The sequence below is a fragment of the Trichomonas vaginalis genome, chromosome VI (genome assembly GCF_026262505.1).
Source record: "Trichomonas vaginalis G3 chromosome VI, whole genome shotgun sequence".
Taxonomy (NCBI): Eukaryota; Parabasalia; order Trichomonadida; family Trichomonadidae; genus Trichomonas; species Trichomonas vaginalis.
This window is the reverse complement of record NC_067208.1, coordinates 10,920,067-10,946,367: the sequence shown is the minus strand read 5'-3', so window position 1 is coordinate 10,946,367 and position 26,301 is coordinate 10,920,067. Positions and strand designations below refer to the sequence as shown.

The window sequence follows — 26,301 nt, the reverse complement described above, 5'->3', positions numbered from 1 at the left end:
ATGTTATCTTTGATTGGAATTCTTCAATTTGCTTATAATATTAATACAAGCGAGTATGAAGATGTTAACCTATATGATGTTTTAAATGTTAACAAGTATGCAACAGAGAAAGAAATCACAAAGTCATACAAAAGATTATTAATTCAAAATAACAGAAATAGAAATCCAACAGAAAGAGCCAAAAAGGTTTGGCGTCAAACTGAATTCGCTCATGATATATTATCGAACCCAAGTTCTCGTAAACTATACGATTCATTCGGAAATGTAATTTTAAATCATACTAACTTTTCAGTATTTGCATATAGAAGTGATATAGAATTAGCAGAAATCAAGAAAATGTATCGCGGAGGCCAGTCACCTTCCTTCCCTGGCGTAGTTATTTTCCCAGTTCAATTCGATTTAATAGATTTTATGAATGGTGCCACAAAGAATATTAAAATTATGAGGACAGTTCCATGCACATGCAAGAAAGGAGGACAGCGTTGCCCAAAGTGCAGGAAAAATCCATTCCAACAAATGCTAGTAGTTGAAAAGCTTTTCTTGCCAAAAGGAGCTAGCGACAAGTTTAGAATGTACTATCCAGAACTTGTTGATTCACCAATTGATCGTGGCTGCCATGAAATTATATTTGTTGCATATCTAAGAGAAGATGGAGTATTCAAACGAGATGGCGTTCATATACGTAGAAATATTACTATTTCCCTACCAGAAATACTTAATGGAGGAAATTACACTTTTGAAAATCCTGATGGAGAGGAAATTAGCATTCCTCTTGATGGAGTCCAACATAGAGAAGAAAGAAGAATAAAAGGAAAAGGTATTCCGTACTTTGACGATCCAAAAACTCGTGGTGATGTTATTGTTACTTTCTTCATTGACTTCCCAACAAAACTTGATGAAGAACAAAAGAAAATTGTTAGAACAAACCTTCCAGATGATTTTGGAAGCTATGCTTAAGCATATTAAAGCTATTCTGTATTATACAATTCAAATGCAATAATTTTTCATATCATATAATTATAGCATCTATTTGGTAAAATAATTCTATTAAAATGTACTCATAACTAAGCAAAATCAAATATTGTTTATATAAAACAATACTAATAATTAAAATAGATGTTATATATGTATCAAAATAGAAAACTTCTTGATAAGTTACTTACAATCATGAGTAGTTTTATGAAAATAAACAAAATAAAGAAAATTCAGTTAAAATGACAAAGGTTCATCATTAAGAATCATCAATCCTTCGCGGATAGTATCTAAATTAGCTAGATCTGAAGGATCAAATGGATCAATTCCTAAAGCTTCTTTCTTAAGATTTAATGAGTTAATAAGTTCGGATATTGATGGTTGTTTCACACTACAGTAGTTATCAATCATCAATATTGCATGTAAAACTTCTTTGGTTACAATTTGAGATCCAAGGTCTAAGAAATTGACCATTAGTTCGAAAAATCCTTTATCTACTATAAATGGGTGAAAAACATATTGTGTTTGGAATGACAACGCTTGAAGTAAAGCAATAGCTGAGTATCGCTTCAATTGGAAAGTACCGTTATCGTACCAAATAAATAATTGCTCCATCACTCCATCATCAAGGGCTGATTGTATCAACTCATGTGTACATTCTTCATTTCTGAGTAAAGCGCACAACATTCGTACAGAGCTAAGAATTAAATCTTCATTTTCGGAATCAGCAACTCCACCAAAGAAATCAAGAGTAAGGCCTGAAATAACTGACATAGAAGTACATGTATCATCAGTTAGTAGGATAGTATTAATGAGATCAAGAATCGATATTTTTACCTCATCGGAATAAGTTTCAAAATTGGGGAGAATTTCTGCGGGACTAAAAAGTTCGCATAAAACAAACGCGCAATTTTCGCTACATTCTGCAAAAACTGAAGCAATATAAACTCTTTTTTCGAAATTGGGAGCTGATGGATCTGAAAATAAATCTATAAATAGATCGGTTACAGACGATATGTGCTCATAGTCTGGGTGTGGAATTGTATGTAATAGACTCCAAATGCAAAGAAGAATTTCATCACGTAGCTTTTCATTATCGCAATTGGCAAATAGAGATACAAGGTTTTTAAAGATATCTAGTTCTTCTATTAATTTAATTTTCAAAAGAGGTTGAATTATAAGCAATCGGTTCAAAAGGTTTAACGAAAGATATATGCAGGAGATTGGAGTATTATTTATAAAGATAAATTGTGTAAGATAAACAGAAAATTCTTCTTTTGTTAAAATACCTACTTTCTGTTCCCATTTATGGGTCCAAACTATGAATATTCTTAGAACAGCATGTAACAAATTCTCTTCATTTGAATTTTGAAAGATGGAAACCAATATTTGTAAAAAATTCATTTGCTCGAAAGAAATGACCGATAATGAGTTATTTTTAATAAGATTTTCTGATAATTGGATTATGGAATTTGTGTCAATATTGTTTTTTTCGTAAGAATTGACAATATTATTGGCCAATGTTATGATGACATCTGAAGAGATTTCATCAGAATCACTACTTTCATGCCGCAGGCTATTAAAAAGCCTTTCTTGCCTATTGTAAGAAGCCAGGGCCCATTCTTGTTGAAATCCTTTCATAACATTCATATACACGTTTAGAATATTGAGTGATAAATTTAAAAACAATATGGTTCAAGTTTGATCCATGGATAATAATCAATCAGAGAATATCTTTAATTTAAACTCTGCAAATCCAGGAAAGTCAAAATTTTCGAAAAAATTATTCTGTAAAATCATCATAATTTGTAATAATTCACTGTAATTTCATATGAATGAGTTTAATATTCAAACATCATTGCTATTGTTTAAAAGAGAATCCTGGTGAAGCATTTTGAAACAAGGATGCAAAAGAAGTAGTAAAAATAGAAAAAATCGCGCCGTCCAGGACTTGAACCTGGACTCTACTGCTCCGTAGGCAGTCGCCTTATCCAATTGGGCCAACGGCGCTTCACGAAATAGCTCATATTTTTAAATATAAGATATTTTATTAATGTAATTTGTGATAATTTATTCTTGATATATCTCAGGTTACATATTATTTATGAAATTTAACTCATAATAATTCATTTATCCCATATTCGCATCATTATTGAAATCGCTTACATAAAGCTCCAAAATTCTTTTGAATCAATCATGAAATAATACTTTTTTCATTCATCTTCCTCCTCACTACACTACCAACTTCATATAAATTCTATCCCGAATTTCCTAGCCTTTTAAATTCATATATTTGATCATTGCACATAATCTTTCGATTGCTGGATTTAATCTTTACTGCAATACTGAGAATTTTCCCTGCACCTTTTCTTATTTCCAGGGCTGATTTAATCCAAATCTTTATTGATGTAACTTCATGCGTTTTCCAATTGAAAAGACGTTTAATTGATTTTGACAGGATAGATGAGTACACGCGACCCAGTTTTCTATCCTTTGGAAACAATGTACAGAATTGGCAGTGGTGACTATCACCACCTGCACTACGATTTTTCATATATTCCATTCGATCAATATACGAGATTCTTCAATTCGTTACCAAATATTCTTTACAAGAAAACAGAAAACGTTAGATTATCATGCGACTTTGAGTTCAAGTATTCTGAAAAACAGAAAATTGATCACAAGAGAAATCCTAAGAAAGAACAATATATCGAAGATTCGATTGCTGGAATCAAGCCAAGATTTGTTCCATACTTAATAAAGATTTTATCACGTGTTTTACCAAGAACAAGAACACTTACAAATCTCCATATCTCTTCTATGAGAATTAAGCCAGAATATCTCGAAACTTTAGTTGATGCAATCGCTTCATGCAAGACACTGAAGTCATTGCACTTTTCAAATACCGAACTTCCACCGAAAATTGTCATAGCTCTATTAAACCGAATTTCACCATATCAATACGTGAAACTTTCATTCAAAAACTGCGGACTTACAAGCCATTCATATCCAGCATTCGAAAATTTCTTACGTAGACCACCTACATCATCGACAGACGTCAAAACCATTCGTCAAATCACAATTATTGGCTCTCAAATGACAGAAATCGAGTTGGATAATATAGATTACCTTCTCAATCCAGATGATGAGGAAGAGGAATACATGGATGAAGAGGAAGAAGATCAGGATATCAGAACTACACTCACACAGACAATGGAAGGCCAAGTTTCAGAAGACTCTTCAGAGCATGAAGCTCCAAAGCCTTCTCAGCAACCAAAGTCTTCAGAAAAGAAACAATCTTCTCCGTCATCAAAAGAAGAAGGCAAACCAGCTGAACAACCAGCGAAACCAAACGCTCAGGATGAATATGAATACGAGAAAGATGAACCAGCAGCTGCTTCGCCAAAACAAAATGTTAATAATTCTGCTCAGAAAGAAAAAGCTGAAGCTAGCCAACAAAAGAAGCCTTCTCCAAAACAAGCTCAACCAGAACCAGAGCCAGAGTACGAATATGATGAAGAAGAGGAAATTGCAGTTGTTTCTAAACCTCAGCTACAAGCTTCTCAAAAGAAGACACCTCCACAGAAACAGCCCGAGCCACAGCAAGAATATGAGTATGAAGAGGATGAGCCACAGAAACCTCAACCACAGAATAACACTAATTCTCAGCAAAAGGCACCAGAACCACAGTATGAATACGAATACGAAGAGGATGAACCACAACAAGCTCAGCCAAGCCAACCACAGCCAAAACAGAATCAGCCTCAACCAGAATACGAATATGAGTATGAAGAAGATGAAGCTCAGCAGCCACCACCAAAGCAGCAGACACCTAAACCTCAACAGCAGTTAGAATCAGATTACGAAGAAGAGGAAGAAGATCTTGAACCAGCTCCAAAGCAAAATAACCAAAATCCGAAACAGAATCAACCACCTGCAAACGATGACTACGAATATGTAGAAGAAGAGGAAGAGGAAAAGGTTGAACAGAAGCCAAAACAACCAACAGGAAGAGTAGCACCTCCAAATTTAGTAGATGATGAAACAGAATACAAATACGAAGAGGAAGAAGATGCTCCTCCTGCCAATAATCCTCCGAAGCAGGCAAAACCTCAGCAACAATTAGACGAATACGAGTATGTTGAAGAGGAAGAAGAGGAAGAAATCGAAAAACCTGTTCCAATGAAGCCACCGGCTAAGCAGGCCCCGCAAGAACCTGAATACGAGTACGAATATGAAGAGGAAGATGCATAAGGTTATTCACACTATTTAATTTTTGTGAAATTGTATGATATTTCAAATTTATGATAATATTTTTAAAATTATTTTTTGAATTGATTTGTTTTACCTATTTATATCAAATTCACTCTAACAATGTTCTTATTTTTTATGAATCAAGAATAGTTCTATCAAATTTGTAAAATTTTCCACATGAAATCTATAAAATATTAAGCAACTCATTGCAAAATGCCAGCTTTACCTGAACATTTGTCATTTTATCATTTTGTTTTTCTTGTTTTATGGAGATTGTTGAATATTTGAACGTTTTAATTCAACAAAAAGCCGACGATCAGTATACAGAGGCAGATAACTATGTAAAAATGTGGACAGAAGATCCAGACAACATAAAAAATTGCATCGATTTAATCAAAGAACCAAATAATTCGAATATTTTACAATTATTGCTTGGAACACTATTCACATTGCTTAAAAAACTATTCCTGGATATACAAAATGACATTAGCGATATAATAAATTTAATATGTCCTCTATTTCAACAAGAAACTATACAAAACAATCAGTCAAATTGGTTATTTCTTATTGATATTCTTGCCTACCTAATTTTGAACTGCAAAGATCGTTTTCCTGATATTATTGAATTTATTGACAGCTATAACTGCAGATACTTATTTTTGAAATCATATATAGATCAAATGAATATAAATACTTTAAATCATCGTCCAATTGATGCTCAAATCATGGTAATACAAAATCAAGAATTATTCTTGTCTACATGCGCTTCAGAACCTAACAATCCGAACTTTCTTAGCTTTATTTCAAATCTTGTATCAGGTTTACACGAAAGCAAATCTTTGGAGTATTTATATCCTTATCACGATTTAATTTGCGCAAATTTAATAAATCCTCAAAATTCTAAAGGCGCTTTTGAACTTCTATTTGAGATAGTGAATAATTTCGAGGAATGTGATGATAAAGAGTTCGTTGCATCGATTTTTATTACAGTAATTGGAGAATTAAATAATCAAATTAATAATCCAGAATATCAAGAGCACATTCTTCAAGTATGGTCAGGATTTCTTCAACCAAGCATATTTATTGAACCAAGTGTTGATTTTTTAAAGGTAATTCTCCAATATTTTCAAGAACATATTAATATTTTAGAAAAACCTACAGAAGACTTTGCAAGTTCAATAGAATCATTCACTTACTCATTTACAGGCATCATGGACAATGATCTTGAAAATTTATTCCCTTTTATTGAGTTTTGGATTACTTTTTTAGGAGAAATTGTAAATTCAAATTCTGAGATTTCTATTTGCGAACAAATCTCCAATTCTATACGTGAAACTATAGAAGCAGCACCAGATATTACTATAGAGTACTTAAATAATGCAAGTATTGATGCTGCTTCGTTATATATACTTGCAATTTGGCATGAAATACATCCAGATGATACAAAAGAATTTGTGAATCAAACTGCAAAAAATTTGTTAAGTTTACAAGAAAAACCGTTTACTATATTTTATTTCATGTCGAAGTGCGTGAGTGATATTAACGAATACCTTGACCAGTACCTAGAAATGACCCTCAAATTGATGGAAAGCGAACAAAATAATCAAATTCTTTCTGCAAAAATTATATTTGAGATTTCAAAGAATTCTCCAGAATTAATCATCCAATATATGAATGATATATTGGGAATGATGGATAGATCTAACCCGTCATTCTATATATTATGTAAGGCTGTATTTTATGCTTTGAATTTGATAGAAAATGAAAATGATATTTCTCAAATTTTTGAAAAATTAATTTCGTCACTTTTGGAGAATTTTAGAATAATTTCTGAATCAGAAACAAAAGTTTGCCAGATGCTTATTTACTTTGCTGATATTATTGGATGGTATTCAGGAGAACCAACCGAATTTATCAATAGTTTGTGGAAAAATTTTTCTCAGGAAGTTGTTAATTTGATCGGTCAAAAATATGAAGAAAAAGAAAATATTTTTCATGACTTCGCAGTATTTCTTATTAATGCAATAGACCATAAAAGATTCTTTGACATGAACTATGCACTTGCTTTCGCTTTAAATTATGCAAAAAGTGAAAATAACAGAGTGAAATCAATGTCATTTAATATACTCAAAATGTTTATTCCTTACTATCCAATTGAAGACGTTTTTAATTTCTTCAACCAAATTGACTTCCAAAATGATATTTTTAGTGTAACTTTTTTGGCAGTTCATTTATGTGATGTTGTCAAAGAGAAGGGAAGTGAGTTTTTCAACTGGTTCCCAACAGATATGATTATTGCAATGCTAGCTGTTAAAAATCCTGGAGTTGTAATGAGAGTTTTAGAACTCACAAAACTAATTATTCAATATTTGGATCCAGCAACTTGTGCAAATATTTTGAGCGCAGTTTTTCAAGGATTTTTAAACTTTTATGAGCCAGCAGCTATGGATCCAACAGCACAAATCATATCAGAAATATATCAGAGTGAAAAATTATCACCGTCAGATGTCTGTCAGATTTTTGGAGGTGTCAAATTTGACAACGAAAATTTAAACGAAATCGAAAATATTTTAGGCAACGTAAACTTTAATACCCTAGATTTGGTCAACCAGATGAAAGCTTATTGTCGTAAAAAAAACCCCAATGTGTTAATCTTGCGCCATTCCACAAAATAATTTAATTTTAATATTATTTTACAGAAAAATAAAAGATTTTGTTTAGTATTAATGGTAAATTATATATTTTGTCATGCATATATTTATAATATGTAAACAGATATAACTCAAATCTGAATTTGGCAGAAATGCAAATTTTGATATTTTTACGGTGGGAAAAAATTATATGATATTTGAGTGCAGCGATCATTTTGTTGTAGCTTTCACATATAATTTCGTACATTTTCAGCGTCGAACGTTTTATTCGGTTGATTTTCATTCAAAATTAAATTGAGTCTGTCAAATCGCAAATTGAGAATGTCAAAATTCTGATTCAATATCAGATGTTAATTTTCTGTATACATGGCACGGCGGGCGCAAAAAGTGACAAAATAGAATACCTATGGTGGCAAGACAAAGGAAACATTTTTGTAAGGCAAACATTATATCAAATACCTTTACTTTGTAATAAGAAATATAATTATCACGAAATTACAAATAAATATTGTTTAATATAATTAATAGCAAAATTCTTTTCTATTATTTCCCTTAAGACCTTACTTATTAAGTATACGTATAACAAGCTTGTACTGCATGTATTAGTTAATAGAACAAAAGAAAATGAGCTCAAATGAAAAAATTTTCATGCTATTTTGGAAATATGCATATTCGAAGTATGAGAGTTGTAAACACTGAGAATTTTAAGCTTTGGTTGATGATAGTCTTTAATTTTTCTTGAAGTAGTAAATTATTTGATATGAAAATTTAATGGCCAGCATAATCAATCGTGCATTTCGTTTCTTGATTGAGAAACGATGATTGTGTGCTAATGAATTATTGCGTCTGACAGGTTATGATTATGGATACCTGAAATTAAGCTTTTATGGGAAACATCACCGAGCGCCATTTGGCGCCCCTAATGCTGTTTCTATCGGTATGATTAAGGAGCTTTCTTATGCACTTTCATCACTTGAACTTGAACGCTACAAGATATATGCCCCCCTCCCAATGGGAGGTGGGAGCAAAAATTGAAATGTTTACATTGATTTTTGAATACTTTACAAGCGCCCCTCCCAGTGGGCGCGGGCGCAAGTGATCGGGTCAAAAAAAATCATAAAAATATTCAAAATTGCGATTTTAATAAATGTTTAAGAAGTAAATTTATTAATAACGATATTTCATAGTACAAAATGTGTTCAATCTCTTCGTAAATCATTCAAAAAAATCAAAAGAATTTCCAAAATTCAATTTTTTTAGTAAAATTTATATCTTTTTCTATCGTCTCCTCCCCACCAGTGGGAGCCACCGGAGGCGCGGGCGGCGCCGCTGGCGCCAAAAAAGTAGCGCCCATCGTGCCATGTATAATTTTCTGGAAGCTCATCAAGTACTTTGAAAACAATATTTTATATGAATGTCAGAAATAAATATGGAATCAAAAGTGACTGACAAAGTAGAAGAAATAAAAAAATTGTATGAGAACTAGTGTTGCCAAAGAATATCAGATAAGCATTCCTCGTTCTATGGCCTCAAAGAAAAAACAGACTGCACAGAGATCAGCTAGAATCTCTAATTTACCAATAGATATTTTGAACAAAGTTCATGACAAGCAAAATATCATTAATTCAATACAATTCGATCCTCCACACTTTTCTCCATCAAGTGTACCAGTATCAATTTGTAATTCTCCACAAAGTTCAAACCAAAATATAAATGAACACGAATCAAACGAAAAACCAACGTTTATGAATTACTTTGAACAAATACCAAAGATGAATTCAAATACAATCATCATAAATGATATGCCGAAGGATATTAATGAAGTGATAAGGGTCATTATTGATTTTGTAATTTAATCGTCGTCGTTATCGATTTTGTAATTTAATCGTTATCGTCTTTTTCTAAACGTGCATTTTTTGCTTTCGGAGCTATTGAACATACATTGGCCCTTACCAGCAATTGAAAACTATTTTTCATTATCAACAATTACATTACTCCGAGTTATTCATCAATCAATGAAAATCGATATATAGTCCATACTTCAATTTACAATATTGGCAAGTCCAATTTCACTTGGCATATTTAACTCATATAGAAAAACCCGTTGGAATCGGCAAAATTATCTTTAATTCCATACATAAGAAAAAAAAATTATAAAGTTCTTCAATAATAGCAAACTAATAGTTTAAATAGATTTACAAGTATCGCCCATCTACTTTTGATATAATTCACATATTAAATGTAGAAAACTGGTTTAAAATAAATATTTCAAAAGTTCGAAAACGATTTATGAAAAAATAACGTGATGACATTTACTAAATTTGCTCTGTATTAAAGTATCGATGATAGAAAGAGCATATTTTGTAAATATTTCAAAAATATTTAAAAGTCGGAGAAATTGTATTGTAATGTACTATAATTATGTTACAAATCCGATTCAATACTAATCCTTCGCTATTGAAGTTGTTTTGAGAAGGATATTCTCTAAATTCTTGATAAATCTTTAAAATCTAGAGTAATCGTTTTGTAAACTTAACAAAACTAAAATGTATACCAATAGATTGGCATTTTCTACGTTTTCAAAGTGAGAGAGTGTAAATTCTTTTTTTATCCTATTAAGGTAAGGGTTTCGTTTTGCTAAAATTGTCACTTTTATAGCATATTTGTTTTTGGATGTTTTGCGAAACCAAAAAAAACTATGATATACAATGTGTGTGTAAAGAAAATACTTTATTTACTAGTTAAAAAATCATTTGGTATTGATCAAGTTATTTTTTCTGGATAAGATATTATATGGATAATTGGATAGAAAATACAATTATATAATCTTGTACCTGGTTTAATTAAGCTAATTGTCATCAGAAACTTGTAATTTTTATGAATTTCAGATTTTCTTTTCATTACTGCTTTTCTTAATAGGTCAAGTTCTTATTTACGTTATAAAGTATGATATTTACAAATATCAAGTTATCATGTTTTTTGAGAAATTATGAGAAACAAACAAAAATGAAAAAGATAGGAATAGCAATGAATAGTGATGTGGGTATAGAAAATGTAAGAGATATGAATGCAAAGCAATCAGTATTTAGGACATTGACCATAGATTTCGAAAAAAAAATGCTGCATATTGAGCGAAAACTATGATTATATTATAAGGCTGTCATTTAAAGCATAATGAAACTATTCCCTTTTCATTTTAATCGAATAAGATAGTAAAGATTTTTGAATTAGCTAGAAACTGATGAGATGTTTTCACAAATCAGATTTTTAATCTCTATAATGCATAATTCACTCAATATCTCAATTTTGATATTGCGAGATATTTTTGCTATCGGTTTCGCAATTTTGACACAATAGCAAGAGGGTTCTATAAGCATTATTATCAACGTAGAATCTGAATATCATATCAGAAAATGTCGCAAATCTGACATTTACCCGACCAAATAGCAAAAATAATTGAATACTTTTCGCAAAAACTTTAAAAATCGATAAAAATATGAAATATAGATATTAAAGAGACTTTTTATATAATATTCATAAAGATTTTCCAAAAATATGATACCGCAAAATTAAAAAAGTGACGTCTTGAGTGGAGTCAAAGGTCGAAATTGCTAGCTAAATGTTTTTAGCGAAATTGCGTATTGTACGTTTTTTTCGCAAAACGAAACCCTTAATTTATATGATCTGAAATATATGACAAGTTAATATGGAGAATTCTTTCAACCCAATTTTAATTTATTGAATTTTCTATTCGAATTCAAAAATTTTCCCAAGAAAAAAAATAATTAGGAAATTTAATATGTTAATACATAAAATATTTTATTTATTCAAAGAATTCAATTTTCTATTGGATCAAAAAACTTGTGTTAAAGTTCGTATTTTAAGATAACTATACTTTTAGAAGCTGTTTTTATTTTTTTCACCGGGATTTTATTAATTTTGCAAATTACCTCAGACTTTTCAGAGGATTGAGTTGCCACTCAATCCTCTGAAATAGTCTGTGGTAATTTTTAGTCTCTACACTATTTCAATATAAGCTCCATTTTTAAACAGTTTTTAAAAATCGAGCATTGAAAAATGTGATGAGACTTAATTCTTTCAAAATTTGAATCTTATTGTATATCACCGGACTATGATCATAATAGAGTTGCAATCTCTAATTATAGCCACATTAGTACTCGTGGGTCGATATATCATGGGAGATACAAAATTATTTGAATTTTCTTTTATTTTTTTAAAAAATATTAAAAAAATAAATAAATAACAACACAGCATCACTTTTCGTAAAATGCTTTAATCCTAGTCCTTTTTCCCCTTAATTTTTCAATCTCTCCCAGGTTGAAATTTATTCCGGGAATTTTTAAAGATGCTTGGTCAACATAAAATTTCATTAAATCTTCCACAGGAGTCATAAACTCTGAACATTTGAAGCGAGCATGAACTGCATCATTCAAATTTTTAAGAAGATTTTTGTTCGAAAAGTGATTCAATACGGCGATTACATGAATACAAGGTAATCCGTATAATTCGATGTGCTTACATGTGCATGAATATTGTGAATCTGACATAATTTTTACGCAATATGTATAGCGACCAAAAGTTGCATAATATAATTCTTGAATTGGATCATATAATACCGAGCTAAACATATCTGAATGTTTCAAAGTTTCATTTAGATTTTTGATAATATTATCTGATTTAAAATCACCTGTTAAAACATTTTTAACAAGATTGAATTCATGTTCAATGAGACGGATAATTAGTTCGGCGGGGTTCATATGTATCCCATTTATCTTTAATTTCGGCATTAAGGGATTCAATAAGAGATGTTGTGAGTATGCCAGCGGTGTAGTCAGCGAATCCTTCAAATGGGTTAATACTATCTAAGTACTTAAAGAGATCCTGATTATTTTCGCGGTTTGGATATTCCTCTTGTAAACGAGTTTCTAACTTTTTAATCAAGTCAATTCGTTTTTGAGGATGGTCTGCGTAAGCGACTTCAACAATTTCGGAATAGACATTGATGTATTCCCTTTTTGTTGCAAAATGACGTAAGCAAAATTTATGATCGCAAGAAAAGCCTGATTCTCTAACAGCAGCTATAATTGCCGGACCTTGATCGGAATAAATATTCTTGAATCTGCTTGGTGGAATAAAAGATTTCAATTTAGTGAGCATATCCTTAATTGTTATCGTATTTTCACTAACAGACCATGCAAATGCAATAGGGATAAGTCTATTATTTGGTGCAGGTGTACCAATAATGAGTAAGTTTCCTTTTTTAATACAAAATAAAAACGTTCCATCAATTTGAATTATTCCGCAAAAAGCTTGTGTTTGCATGTAAAAATGAGTTATTGGAGGAATTACAATAAATGAATAAATTTGAAAGTCTTTTGAATTTTCAGGTAATTCATCACCTTTCTTAAATGTATGCAATTCAATTTCATTGTTAACTTCTTTAACTAAAATCATTTCGCAGAATCCTTGTTCGATTTTGTTTATGATTGAAAAAATTGTTGAGAAATAATTGTAAGATTGAATTCTATCCCCTTTTGTGGTTCCTTTAAGTTTATTTACTATATTATGGAACATCGTATAAGTTGCATTGGGAATATTCAATTCTTTTGCAAAAATTTCTTTGCATTGAGGAACATTATCAGAATTTGCTAATTCATAGACTTTTTTTCCTGCTTGCAACTTAAGAATTTTTGGTATATTGTTACTCGGCTTGCATTGCTTTGCTCTATGCTCGTGTTTAATTACTGGAATGAAGAAAAGTTGACCATTTTCATGAGTCTTTACAAGCTCCATGCAAAATTGGCAGTTAGGACAACGAAACTTTTTTCCTTGCTCAAAATTAGTTAGTATACATATCATGTGTACTGAGGCACTGCGCGCCTCCTTACACTTGTTATGTGAATTTGACACTTTACAAAACCAGTAACATATATTTTTACAACACAAACGACAACACTAACTTAACATTAAATATTTACAAAGCCACCAACCACTTCACTAACGAATTCACTAATGTTTTCACAAACGACTTCACTAATGTAAAAATAAACGTTCTCACTTACAAAAGTATTGCAACTCCTCCCATTGCTGTGCTTCATATAACAGCTCATAATCTTCTGACTCACTTTCTTCTTCATATAGGTCAAAATCACTGTCATAGTTTATACCTGTAAGTTTTGACAAAGCTAATGAAACACGCTTACCGTTTGTATCATATGCTTGTATAAACTTTCCATTATGCTTGTAGTCATAAACGCTCAAACTAACTTTACCCTTTCTCCCTCGTATCTGATAGAATGTATTTTCACGAGGAACGAAGAACAAATTCTTGAACTCATGACCGTTGTAGTTTGTTATCTCAATAGTTTTCGTCATTACATCCAAATAAAAATTTTCAGTAAAAATAAAACTAATGAAGTTAGTATGGTTATCTTGGGTACGGCGGCACTGCGTTCCACCTTACCCAACTTAACCTTAAATATTTACAAAACCGTCTGACACATAAACGACTTCACTAACGACTTCACTAACGACTTCACTAATGACTTCACTAACGACTTCACTAATGAAAAAATAAACGTTCTCACTAACGTTCCCACTAATGTTCTCATTTACAAAAGTATTGCAGCGCTTCCCATTGCTGTGCTTCACACAATAGTTCATATTCTTCAGTATCGCTGCTGTCACTCCAATCGTCAGAGTCAAAGTCACTGTCAAAATAAATGTTAGTAAGTTTTGACAAAGCTAATGAAACACGTTTACCGTTTGTATCGTATGCTTGTATAAACTTTCCATTCTTCATTCCTTCATAAACGCTCAAACTAACTTTACCCTTTCTCCCTCGTATCTGATAGAATGTATTTTCACGAGGAACGAAGAACAAATTCTTGAACTCATGACCGTTGTAGTTTGTTATCTCAATAGTTTTCGTCATTTACATCCAAATAAAATAAAAAATAAACTTAAAAAATAATGATATCACCACCCTCACACGTATGAAAACATAGCACAAAAATAAATTTAGGTGAAGTGGTGAGATCTCACCTCTTTTTTCACCTCTTTTTTCACCCACTTGAATTCATTGCTTTATTCCTCACTGTCGTCTGCTTTCTCCAACTCTTCTAACTTCTTCCTAAGTTCACCAATGTTGTCCTCATGAAGTTTAATCTTTCTCAAAATTCCTTCTTTATCTAATGGTTGCTTTATCTTTCTAAACTGAACTCTACCATCCTTCATAGTATGAATGTAAAAACCTTCTGGAATAGTTCCTGATTTAATGTATTCTACCAAAAACTTTTGTTTCATTGCTTCAGTGACTTTAGTCGTCATTTCAATCAAATAAAAATTTTAATATTAAATAAAAATAACGTTATTTTTTCAGTAAGGAAACGCAGGAGTTTTACGATTTATTTGAGGAGTAGGTTCTGGTTTAAATGTTGGAGTCGGTTTAGGAGTTGACTTTTGAACAGGAGTTTGTACTTCCATAGGTTCAGGAGTCATTGAAGGTTTTGCTTGTGAAGGCGTTGGTTTTGGCGAGGTGTTGGAGTTTGTTTAACTTCAGCTACTTCAGTATTATTTACAACATTTGCTTTATTTCTTTTCAACATCATAACTGCTCCTGCTGTAGCTAGCAAACCTAGTGGGAGACCATATCTTATATAAGGACTTGACCAAATGCTATTTTTGACAGGAGCTGGTGGAACACCTAACCTTGGTGAGACTGCTCTTTGCCATTGTGCAGCTCGTAAGAAATATTCAATAGGTGCTCCATAATCGTTTGGTAAAGTTTGTTTCATAGATGGTGAAGGTTCACGAGAGCTTGATGAAGAACTCATTTATAAGCTTTAAAAATAAACGTTCATCCTTTATTCCTCACTGTCGTCAGTTGCTAAGTTATAGTCGTCAATCTTATTATTGGGATGCCTGACTGTCTTACTGAATGCAAAGCAACAATCCCTCATAAATCCAATAAGTGGCTTTGGTACGTTTTCAGTTGCTAGTTCAATAGGTCCTTTAACAGACAATTTGTATGTTATTGGAGCAGTAGATGTTTGACCTTGCTGGAAGCAAAAGTCCACTTCTGTTGGAAAACCACATAAGAAATGGTGTTGTTGTATCCCATTTATGTTCCACACTACCATCATCCACCAATGACCTCATAACATCTTCATTAAATCCTATATCATTGTTTGTATTGCAAGCGTTCGCAACCATTTCATAAAATCAGGTCCATATGATTTTTCAGGTTCTGCAGGCATATTTCCATAAGCTCCCATGGAAAGCTGAAGATATTTAAACTTAGGGTTCTCAAAATTAACATAATAGTTGTCTTTCTTTCTAAATAGTGCCCAAATACTTTTAACATTAATAGGCGTATAAGCTGCTGTAAATGTTGCACTTGAACTATCTGTATTCTTTGAGAATGAACCGTCCATAGGAATCCAATCCATAACTTTAACAGGAAAACATAAAGCCTCGTTTGTATAATGTTCTACAAGTTCTGTATAAATGTTAGGGTCTAAAGAGAATGACTTTGGATGAATGAAACATTCATTAAAATCCATCTTTGTTCGAAATAGTTGCTGGGTTACAGTTGTAATAGTAACTGTTCCACTAGCTTCTATGCCTTCGTTATCATAGTGAATGGTTCATTCCATGGAACAAATTTATTTGTCGGTGGATTTGAATCTGAAGCAAATGCAACTTTAAGAGTTGGATTGAAAGCAATGATATCATTTACAGATATAGATGTGCATTGTAAGGCGTCGCTACTGAACTTTACTTTAAGCTGAATGTTTCCTGCAAATGCTGGAATAAATCTTATAGCTTCTAATGGTAAAATTTCTAACAGGAATTCTTAAACGAAGCTTAAAATCAAATGATTTTCCTGCTGTAATTGGACCACTAACAATTTGTCCTGTTCTGCATGTTCCCGAATGACTCCATACATCTTCATGTCGAGTCTTTGAGAAAACATCTACTTTCTTTATTTGTTCGGTAGTTTGTGAGTTTGAAGTTATATATGCTTCTTCTCTTGCGTTGTCTTGAGAATATACGATACGACCATTTGCAAGGATTTGATATCCAGCAACTGCATAGAAAGCGTCATCGAAACCAATCCAAAATCCTGGTGGGTTTGTTTTATTGGAACCTGAACCAATTTCTTTATCTACAATAAATTGACCTTCCATTTTATACGTAATGAATGTATTGTAAAGGTCCAACATATTTTCACCAGGAGGTGAGAGATTGAATGTTACCCATGTGTTATCTTTAGCAGTTCCAGGTTGTGATGGAATCTTTGCGTCAGAATATTTTCTATTAGTGTCACCAATTTGAACTGCATTGTCTATGATATCGAAATATGAGCGAATCTGATGAATATGCTCTGCTGGAGTAAATTCGTTTAACTGTTCGTTCTGCATGTATTTACTTCGGATAAAAATATCTATTTACTTCATTATTCTCACTCTTCTTCTTGGCATTCGTGGTGGAAGTTGTTTCTTGACATTTTCAATGAACTGTACATTCTCTTTTGTCTCAACTTCTTTCACTGGCGGGTCAGGGTTCTTTGACTTGGTTTGTTTTTCAATGAAATTCACGAACTTTGCAATAAGCTCTTGGTTCGTTATTGAAAGAACATCTGGCTTCTTTTCTTCTGGTTCTATTGACTTTTCAGTTTGAATAGAAGGTTTTATATGGGCTTCGTGGACTTCACCCTTGCCATGCACCTTAATGTTGTCGCTTTCTGCATTCGCTAATGGAACCTTTCTTTTTCTTACATATATTTTACCATCTTTACTCTGACTTACGTAATAGAAAGGATGTTGTATTCCTCTTGCGTCATTTAATATAATAGACTCTCGCTCTGATTTTGACAAGCTCATTTTACATCGGTTAAAGTTTTAATTTTGTTTTTTATCTGCAGTCAAATGACTCAGACAAGCCCTACGGACAAGACCCAAGGGGTCATAGATGTTGAAGCATTGAAGAAAGAAATTCGTGAGCAAATTTTATCCGAACTGAAGGAACAAAAACAAGAACAAAAGCCAGAGAGACCAAAGAGAAAACTTAGTGAAAAACAACTTGCTGCATTAGCTGCTGGAAGACAAAAGAACCCAAGACTACTGGCGAAAAAAGCTAGAGAAGAAGCTGAAGCAAAAGCTAAAGAAGCTGAAGCAAAGAAAGAGTAAATGGTTTATTTTTATCCGAATTAAATGTATAGACAAATACCTTTATCTGTTGCGTTCAGTAGTGAAAACCCTGACGTCAAAATAAAGGGGAACAGAGTAACGTTTAAGTTTCCAACAGACTGGATTGTAAACATAAATGAAGAGAAGTACATTGGCATAACATCTATGTATATAACACGTGCATTTAGGAAAGTTGACTTTATACTTCAAGTCGAGATAGAAAATGACGAACAGTCTTTAAGCGCCCAAAACATTCACATATACAAATACTTTAAAGACGATACAACATTGTTGCAATGTATGATTTCATTTAATGAAATGTTCGAGAAAAAGTTTAACATTGAAGTACAAACCTTACAGCCTTTACGTGAGTTTCTTGCACAACTGAAAGAAGAAGGTAGTCAGCCACAACTTATAGACTTTCATTATGAATTTAATGAAAATGAAGATGGAACTCATGACTGTCAGTTTGTTGTATTCTCACCATTCAATGAAGTAGCTAAAGAGAAAGAAAATCCATTACGTATAAGGTTTCAAATCTCTGAACCCAATGAAGATTTCAAGAATGTTTTCAATTATGATGCAATGCTTCCGAGGAAAAATGAATTTTCAAAGATTGTAACACCTGGCATTTGGGATAGAAAGCAAGCTATATTATATTCAAACTTAAGTAAGGGAGTTGAAAATGAGTTCATTGGTCATACAAGAACTTCACCACTTCCTAACCCTAAATACTATAAATTAACTGGCTTCAATCGTGAGTTTTGGATAGACATGTTCTCCACTCATGACCATAACTGCCCAGTGTTCTTACCTCCAGACCATAAGGACTGTCTCTACATTGAAGCACAACTCTTAAATTCTACCATCGCAGTATTGTAAATGACCTCATGGGCTTCGCCCTTGCCGCTAGCGGCTTATTTTTATCACGAATGACCTCATTGCTGACAAAAATAAATGACCTCATTCATGACCTCATTGCTGACCTCATTCATGACCTCATTGCTGACAAAAATAAATGACCTCAGAACTTCAACTTACGAATAAAGCTTGTTTTAGTCGTTATTGAGAAGTTAAACTTTTCAGCAAAGCAAGGACTAGAAGACTTACATAAGTCAAATCCAATCTCTTGACCATCATAAAGTGCTTTATAAAGTTTCATGACACTGAACTCAGAGTCTTTGTCAAATTTTCCAACAGGTATGTGAATGTTCTTATCTTCATTGTAATAGCATTGTATAGCTTCAGGAAACATTTCATTAGCTGTTAAAGCAAGAACGTCTTGTTTTACACCTTTACAACGTGCATGGAATGCAACTTCATTTAAATCGTTAGTGAGTAAGTCTATGTAGGTCTTCTTTCCACAAAATATTGACTTGTATGCTAAACTTTGTTTTCCAGGTGTTATTTCTGCGAAGTCAGAATGAAATTGACCAAGGTTCTTTCCTATAAGTTCGCGACCGTATCTCTTCTTAAACTCTGCTGCAAGCTTTGGTATGTCTTCATTGAAAATATGCATGCTATCACAGTCCTGAGAAATTTGAAGTCCCATATCTTCAGCAGTACAGAATACTTCACACATTATTCTCTTCGACATTGACAGAATGTTAACACCAAGTGGACAGAAGTTAAAGTGTCTGCAAATGCTTTTCGTTAGCTTGAAAATAGTTTTATCTGAACCATCCAAACCTTCGAACTTCACTATATGGTTGTAGTTTCTGATGGCATATCTTATAGCATCTTTGTCATTTACTATGGTTATTTTTGACTCAATAGGAGATAGAATAGTTTTGCCATAAATACTGTTCAGAATGAGCTTTATATTTTCTTGCAAAGGATTTCCTTCTTTCTTATACTTTAACCTTAACTCAAACAACTTCTTTACTTCATCTCTTATTCTATATCTCTGTTTCCATCGTAATAGTATCCTTGCAACACTTCACATTTGACACCTTGATATTTTATGAGGTCTTGTAATGTTATATGGTCAACATACATGAGACAGCAAGTGTTTGAACTTCTGGGAACGTTAAGTTCTGGATTTAGTTCAGGGTCACAAACTATTAAAGGAAAGTGTCTATGTATTCCAATCTCTGTTATCTTAATGAGAACAAAGAAGCCAGACATAAACTTTTCACCAATGGGTTCCTTTTGGTCGTCATCGAATAAATGTCTCATGAGATACTCTGTGCTTAACATCTCATCCTTCAATACTTTTGGAATTCCTTCTAAAGTATACAATCTTGCTATAGCGGATGGATATAATGAAACAGCGTCGAAGTCAGCAATGAGTTTCTTTTCGCTCTTTGTTTCATGTTATCTGACAGCATACATCTTCCACCTTGAATGCATCTCGAAATAAATTCTCTTGGTTTATTTGAGAGGTCATAAAGATTTCCATTCGGGAAGTACACTCTGTTCTCAAATAATTTGTTAGCAATTGAACAAATACTAACGTAGTCATAAACGTTTAAATCAAATTCTTTCAATATGTCATTGCGGAACTTAACAAAACCTTCTCTTAAAATTCTTACATCTTGTTTGCAGTAAAACGTGCTATATTTTTCTAAGTCGAAATGGTTTTCATCTATTCTGCAACCTTTGATGGAATCTATGTTTTTCATAAATGTATCTGCATCCTGGATAAACTTACATGCTTCAGAAATGACACCAGTTCTGTTGTCATTTGCTAACAAAGTACTGCTGTAGTAGTTGTATGGAAATACTTCTTTCGGTCCTGTTTGTAAGTTAAACATAGCAGGAAATAGTTTAAGCTTCTTATTTATAATACTGTAAGAGTCTTTTATAATAATTGCCCGTCCTTTATATAAACCAGTTATTTGCATTGTTCGTGAACCTTTAATGATGGGAGTTCCTTTCACTTCTGTCATGTGTCTTAAGATGAAGTTTATATCATAACTGAGGTTATGGAAATATATTAAACTCTTGTCAGGAAGTCGTTCCAAAAATTCTGTTGCACAGTTCTGACCCCAAATGCTTTCACTCACTGAACCATCTTCACTGTCGTAACAGATGTTAAAAGCTTTATGAAAGCCATCCGTACTACACTCAAAGTCAGCAAAGAAAACGTGCTCAGGAATGAACTTACATTTAGCTTTATTTACTTCTTTTGACTCTGCTTTCTTCTTCAGTTGTACACAATACTTTGGAGCATATGTCAAATCTTTAAATGGTGCAAGGTTCTGTTTATATAAGTCAGTCGTATATGTGAAAAGTTCTCCATAAGAAATAGGTTCGAAATATTTGCACTCCCACAATGTTTTCATAACATCCCATAGCGGTGTAGTTCTATCCATGCGAACTACATATTTATCTTCTCTCTTTGTATAAATCTTCATCTGTTTCTCAATGTTCATTCCACCACACTCCTTCAAGATTTCTATATAGTTGCGAATGAAATATGTTGTCATTGGTAATCTTTCATTTAGCATGTAGTGGTCTTCAACAAGAAGTAAGTCAATAGTTCGAATAGTTTTACATTCTTTTGGTATGTATCTCTTTATTTCATTATGTCTTGAGTCATTGAAATAACCAATGGTAACATTAAATGCTATACCTGTTGCGTCAGAAATTTCTTGTACTTTACTTTGAGGAAAGTCTCTAACACGAATGACTTCTCTCATGTGGTCAATAGTCTCTCCATCTACTCCAGCCTGAATGCAAGCATAAACGAAACAATTGTCTTCTGTCATAAGTGTTGCAGTTCTTTTGTTCAGTTCATTGAAGATTTGGTAGCGCTCAAGATTTATAGGTAATGTGCAAAGATACTTCCAGAACTGACCGCTTCTCTTCTTATAAAACTTCTTTTCACCATTATCTTTCCAAAAGCTTTCTATAAGTGCTGGGTTTCCTGTTTGCTTAAGAGCTTCCAAAATGGCTTTCTGGTCATTTGTCAGTGTGCTTTCATCTCTATATGGTCTCTTTTTTGGTTTGCCTTTCTTTACATCTGACATCGTTAAGCCTTCATATTCTGTTAAATCATACATCTTTATTTCGGTAAGATTCTTTATGTTTGTCAAGAAGAAGTCATAGTGCATTTCAACAATACCTGCAGCATTTGCTTCTATCTCTGATATAAAGTTCTCCTTCAAGAGCTGATGTAGTAGTGTTCCAATATTATTGAGGTTTAACGTAGAACATTCATACTTTCCACCAAGTTTATAACATACCATCCATCTCTGTTGTGAGTTTATTTTAATCTTCTCTAAGAGTCTCATGAAAACCTTACCGAAATGTTTGTGTAAGTAGTCTCTGTTTGGTTCATCTAAAGCTTCGATGTTAAAGTCAATGAGTCTATTGCCTGACTTCACATTTCTCTTCCTATTCTCTTCATCTTTCTTTAACCATCTCTCACCTTCTTTTGGTTTGTCGTCAATGGAACGAATGACATCGTTAGCTTTGCGAACTTGTTCTATAGCGCTCTTAAACATCTCTCTTCTCTGTTGTTTCAGTGTGTCGTCTCTTCTTCTTGTTTCACCAACGTTTGCATTTGTTATGTCAAACATTTCTCTTCTTACTTCATGAGGTACTGAACGTCTATGATATAAGTCAATAGCAACGTCATTTAAAGGAAATGTTTTGTTATTAATGTAATCATGAATTCTATCATAACTTATTGCACCATTATAGTCATTGAGGATGTCAGCGAGTGCTTTTTTGTTTGTCGCGTAATGTTTTGCAACATCTATGTTAGCTTCTGTAAGAAGTTGTTTTATTTCCGAGTGTTCTAACTTAGACAACTTCCGATACATCTTTAGTAGGAAATAAAAAAATTTTTTTGAAAAAATTAGATTAGATTTTTTTTAAGTTATTTTTCAAAATAATTTAATATTTTTATTTTAATGAAACACATGCAAGATTGCAAGTTCTTTTCATACAATGCTCTCGCTACTGCCATCAAGAATGAGTTCAATAATGCTTCAAATGTTAATGTTATCTTTAACAAGAAGTTTGTGAAAGAATCTAAGTTCGGTCAGTATGTCAGACCATTAGCTATCGTCATTGACCGCAAACGTTATACTTCACAAGAGTTAGCAGTAGTTTTGAAACAAAAGAGTTTCTTCGTGAATGTCAAAGATACTCATTATACTGTCATAAAGAACTCTAACATTGACTTCTTCAGTATTGCTATGAATCTTTCCGAACAGAAAGAATATAAGAAGGGTGAAACAAATGTGAAATATTATCCTTCATCTCTGAAGACAATAACGAACAAAAATGTTATACATAAGCTCCTACCAAAGGTTGAAGAAGCTTCTATTGACATTGACGAAGGAAGTGAAATGGTTGAAGAAATAGACCCTGAAGCTATTTAAGCAAAAATATATTTTTGGTTAGTATTCATATGGATATTTTACAACAATTCCCCAATGTATAAACTTTTCATACGCTTTTTCATAAGCTTTATATACCTTCAGAAATTTTGCATAATCTTTAGAAGCATTTAGATATTGTTTAAATGCTTTGTATGTCTTCAGAAATTTTGCATAATCTTTTACATGCTGTTCGTTCTCCTCTTCTGTCATGAGTTCCGAATATTCTAAATTCATGTTCTTTCATATGAGATAAAATTTTATAAAAAAAATAAAATTAGCTTAGATTTTCATTCTTCCTCTTTGAAGTTATCGAAATATTCTGTTATTTTTCCCTTCAGTAATGGTAAGTCTTCTTTGAATGTAAGTATTGTGCAACCTTTGATGTCATAGTGTGTTTGAGGAAGAGTACTTTTGACAATTTCCTTTATTTGCTCATTCGGTGTCATTGAAATCGGTAAGTTTTCACGATAGAACCAGTTTCTGTCAGATTTATATATCTTAGCGAGGTCGTAAAAGCTTTTGTTGTTTCTTCTGACTAAATGCAACATAACCATATCTTTATCTTCTTCATTTTCCATCTCTTCAGTATATATCATATACTTATAACTCTTTTCCTTTCCTTTTGGTACTGAACGCGGTATTCTTTTCTGTATGCTTTTGTCTTTGGATTCAATGACTTCATCTTTTGCTTGAAGTTTCTTTTCCATCTCTCCACGTTCTTGTCTGTGAATTTCGTCAAGAAGTTTACAAACATACCAAGCATAACGAGGTGAAGCCCACATTGCTACAGCATTTACGAGAAGTCTATGAACATAATATCCTCTCAAACCGTTTGGCAATTTTTCACGATTTTCATAGAGTTTTGGCGACTGGGGTTTTTTACCTACTCGCTGTTCTTCACTGTTTTCAGAAAAAAGTATGTCTCGCTGTGCTTCATTTAATAGTTCAATAGTGCTTTGGTTCCTAAACCAGTCTTTAGGAAGTTTAGTATCTGGAGCATAACATGCTGTCAAAATACTTTGCATTTGGTACATGTCATCTTTGACTGAACGAATGAGACGTAACTGTTTGTTATATTGTATGTACTCGTATTCTTCATTTATGACTTCATGGACTATAACTGTTGTTGTGTTCTCTGATGTTGTCATTACTGTCTTTACATACAAAATAAAAAAATAAATAAAAATAAAACTAACTTTATTTTTTCTATCTTAAGGAAATTCATGATTTTTGTGCTGAATTCAATAAAAATATAATTTAGGTGAAGAGGTGAGATTTCACCTCTTTTTTCACCTTTTTTTTCACCCCAGTTATTTTATAAACGTTTCACATGGTAAACGTTATTTTTGGAATTTTGTGAAAACTCAACGGTTTGACACATGCCCTAAAATTATTTTACTCAGAATTTTGTTGCTGAATTCAGCAAAAATATAATTTAGGTGAAGAGGTGAGATTTCACCTCTTTTTTCACCTGTTTTCTCACCCCAGTTTTTTCACAAGCGTTTTACATGAATTGTACGATGTATATTTGAAATCCTAAACAATTTCGTAGCTTCTATTTCTTCTGTCAGTATGTCAAAAGTTTTAACGATACCGAAAGTTTCTTTATACTTCTTCTTGACGTCAGATAGAAGGAAATCTTCTGCTGTTGGATAGTTTTTGTTCAGAAATTCTAACATGTCCATTTTATTTTCTACCGGCTTCTCTGCTTCTTTCTTTAAGTCTGCATAGTCGTTTCGCATACGTTCTATCTCTTTGACGGAGTAGTTATATTTCCTAATTGCTGCTTTACATTTAGAACATTGCGGGTTCATTTTTGCGTTATACATTGAAATAAAACCAGCTAAAACAACTAAAGCGTCAATTGCTCTCTTCATCTCAAACATAGCGGGTCTTATTTGTTCGTTCCATACTTTGCCTCTTCTATCTTTATCTCTTATTTCCCAAACACATTTTGCAACTAATGAAACAAAGTTATCGTAAGTCTTAAACTCCTCAGATTTATATATGTCAGAAATGTTTTTATAAACCATGTCGCAATCTTTGTCCATAACTTTATGGTTGCAATGAAAACCAAGGAATTCATAATTTACTTTACGTATGAACTTCTTTATTTCTACTGAATCAGTAACTTTAACTTCAATTTCGTCGAATTCAGGAATAGTTAGTTTTTGCTGTTGGATTTCAGGCAATTTGGGTAAATGGTCAATAATGTCCTGCATTTCATAAAGATATTCTTCATTTTCTTCATCCTGTGCGGTACAGTCTAAATTACTTGTTAAAAGTTCTTGCTTTATCTTCTGGATTTTTGTTTCGAAAGTAAATGAAGAAGGAATGAAGTTTTTCATCTCTACTAACATAGATGTTGGATTCATGACTAACGAGTTTGGTGCTGTTGTTTGAATTGTTGTTGTGCCGATTGTTGAAATCATATCTTTACATACAAAATAAAAAAATAAATAAAAATAAAACTAACTTTATTTTTTCTGTCTTAAGGAAATTCATGAAAATTCACGGGGGTGAAAAAACAGGTGAAAAAACAGGTGAGATCTCACCTCTTCACCTAAACATTATTTTTGGTGAAAAATGACCAAATTTCATGAATTTTCACAAAAGACCAAAAATAAACGCTTTACATGTATTTTTCAGCAACTTCGTCAAATAATTTTATAGCTTTATCTATCTCATCTACTTCAAACGTTTCTTTACCTTTCATGGGAGCACCATACCTTTTCTCAAACTTTTCAAGTAGTTCTGTTTCTGCAGCTCTCATATCATTAACGAACACAACCTTGACTCTATTGACTGTAGAGTCATATCTTTGAGTTATATTATATGTTCTTCCTATCTTATATCTCTTTGTATTGAAGTCCT

General features: G+C 32.5%; 14 protein-coding genes, 1 non-coding gene and 2 pseudogenes across 17 annotated transcripts, besides 3 other annotated features; 6 read left to right on the top strand and 11 right to left on the bottom strand.

Moving 5' to 3' along the window:
• Positions 1 to 957, top strand: TVAGG3_0843060 (protein folding; the record flags this gene model as incomplete). Its single annotated transcript, XM_001305768.1, has 1 exon — positions 1 to 957. One exon carries the CDS (start codon positions 1 to 3, stop codon positions 955 to 957), a length of 957 nt encoding a protein of 318 aa, XP_001305769.1.
• A 204-nt stretch (positions 958 to 1,161) lies between these two features.
• Positions 1,162 to 2,629, bottom strand: TVAGG3_0843050 (armadillo (ARM) repeat-containing protein family; the record flags this gene model as incomplete). The annotated part of the gene is made up of 1 exon (XM_001305767.1): positions 1,210 to 2,613. The coding sequence occupies one exon, from the start codon at positions 2,611 to 2,613 to the stop codon at positions 1,210 to 1,212; it is 1,404 nt and encodes a 467-aa protein (XP_001305768.1).
• A 279-nt stretch (positions 2,630 to 2,908) lies between these two features.
• On the bottom strand, positions 2,909 to 2,982 carry TVAGG3_0843040. Its single transcript has one exon. It is a non-coding gene; the product is annotated as a tRNA-Arg (tRNA).
• Positions 2,983 to 3,418: 436 nt separating this feature from the next.
• TVAGG3_0843030 (RNI-like family) lies at positions 3,419 to 5,310 on the top strand (the record flags this gene model as incomplete). Its single annotated transcript, XM_001305766.1, has 1 exon — positions 3,436 to 5,226. The coding sequence occupies one exon, from the start codon at positions 3,436 to 3,438 to the stop codon at positions 5,224 to 5,226; it is 1,791 nt and encodes a 596-aa protein (XP_001305767.1).
• Positions 5,311 to 5,382: 72 nt separating this feature from the next.
• TVAGG3_0843020 (armadillo (ARM) repeat-containing protein family) lies at positions 5,383 to 7,950 on the top strand (the record flags this gene model as incomplete). The annotated part of the gene is made up of 1 exon (XM_001305765.1): positions 5,493 to 7,901. One exon carries the CDS (start codon positions 5,493 to 5,495, stop codon positions 7,899 to 7,901), a length of 2,409 nt encoding a protein of 802 aa, XP_001305766.1.
• Positions 7,951 to 9,707: 1,757 nt separating this feature from the next.
• Positions 9,708 to 9,925: a mobile genetic element.
• Positions 9,926 to 12,082: 2,157 nt separating this feature from the next.
• Positions 12,083 to 13,739: a mobile genetic element.
• On the bottom strand, positions 12,652 to 13,220 carry TVAGG3_0843000 (MULE transposase domain-containing protein; the record flags this gene model as incomplete). The annotated part of the gene is made up of 1 exon (XM_051248929.1): positions 12,652 to 13,220. A coding segment is annotated over one exon (569 nt), but the record flags the coding sequence as incomplete, so codon positions are not given.
• Positions 13,740 to 26,301: part of a mobile genetic element that runs on past the window's edge.
• On the bottom strand, positions 13,953 to 14,273 carry TVAGG3_0842980 (uncharacterized protein; the record flags this gene model as incomplete). Its single annotated transcript, XM_001305763.1, has 1 exon — positions 13,953 to 14,273. One exon carries the CDS (start codon positions 14,271 to 14,273, stop codon positions 13,953 to 13,955), a length of 321 nt encoding a protein of 106 aa, XP_001305764.1.
• On the bottom strand, positions 14,985 to 15,227 carry TVAGG3_0842970 (uncharacterized protein; the record flags this gene model as incomplete). Its single annotated transcript, XM_001305762.1, has 1 exon — positions 14,985 to 15,227. One exon carries the CDS (start codon positions 15,225 to 15,227, stop codon positions 14,985 to 14,987), a length of 243 nt encoding a protein of 80 aa, XP_001305763.1.
• On the bottom strand, positions 15,276 to 15,733 carry TVAGG3_0842960 (annotated as a pseudogene). The gene has a single exon. A coding segment is annotated over exon 1 (458 nt).
• Positions 17,351 to 17,785, bottom strand: TVAGG3_0842950 (uncharacterized protein; the record flags this gene model as incomplete). The annotated part of the gene is made up of 1 exon (XM_051248928.1): positions 17,351 to 17,785. One exon carries the CDS (start codon positions 17,783 to 17,785, stop codon positions 17,351 to 17,353), a length of 435 nt encoding a protein of 144 aa, XP_051084403.1.
• TVAGG3_0842940 (uncharacterized protein) lies at positions 17,831 to 18,091 on the top strand (the record flags this gene model as incomplete). The annotated part of the gene is made up of 1 exon (XM_051248927.1): positions 17,831 to 18,091. The coding sequence occupies one exon, from the start codon at positions 17,831 to 17,833 to the stop codon at positions 18,089 to 18,091; it is 261 nt and encodes an 86-aa protein (XP_051084402.1).
• On the top strand, positions 18,116 to 18,973 carry TVAGG3_0842930 (uncharacterized protein; the record flags this gene model as incomplete). The annotated part of the gene is made up of 1 exon (XM_051248926.1): positions 18,116 to 18,973. The coding sequence occupies one exon, from the start codon at positions 18,116 to 18,118 to the stop codon at positions 18,971 to 18,973; it is 858 nt and encodes a 285-aa protein (XP_051084401.1).
• TVAGG3_0842920 lies at positions 19,119 to 20,091 on the bottom strand (annotated as a pseudogene). Its single transcript has one exon. A coding segment is annotated over exon 1 (973 nt).
• On the bottom strand, positions 20,607 to 21,735 carry TVAGG3_0842910 (organellar and viral DNA polymerase type B; the record flags this gene model as incomplete). Its single annotated transcript, XM_051248925.1, has 1 exon — positions 20,607 to 21,735. A coding segment is annotated over one exon (1,129 nt), but the record flags the coding sequence as incomplete, so codon positions are not given.
• Positions 22,954 to 23,427, top strand: TVAGG3_0842900 (uncharacterized protein; the record flags this gene model as incomplete). The annotated part of the gene is made up of 1 exon (XM_051248924.1): positions 22,954 to 23,427. The coding sequence occupies one exon, from the start codon at positions 22,954 to 22,956 to the stop codon at positions 23,425 to 23,427; it is 474 nt and encodes a 157-aa protein (XP_051084399.1).
• On the bottom strand, positions 23,715 to 24,575 carry TVAGG3_0842890 (KilA, N-terminal/APSES-type HTH, DNA-binding family; the record flags this gene model as incomplete). Its single annotated transcript, XM_051248923.1, has 1 exon — positions 23,715 to 24,575. The coding sequence occupies one exon, from the start codon at positions 24,573 to 24,575 to the stop codon at positions 23,715 to 23,717; it is 861 nt and encodes a 286-aa protein (XP_051084398.1).
• TVAGG3_0842880 (organellar and viral DNA polymerase type B) lies at positions 24,921 to 25,859 on the bottom strand (the record flags this gene model as incomplete). The annotated part of the gene is made up of 1 exon (XM_051248922.1): positions 24,921 to 25,859. One exon carries the CDS (start codon positions 25,857 to 25,859, stop codon positions 24,921 to 24,923), a length of 939 nt encoding a protein of 312 aa, XP_051084397.1.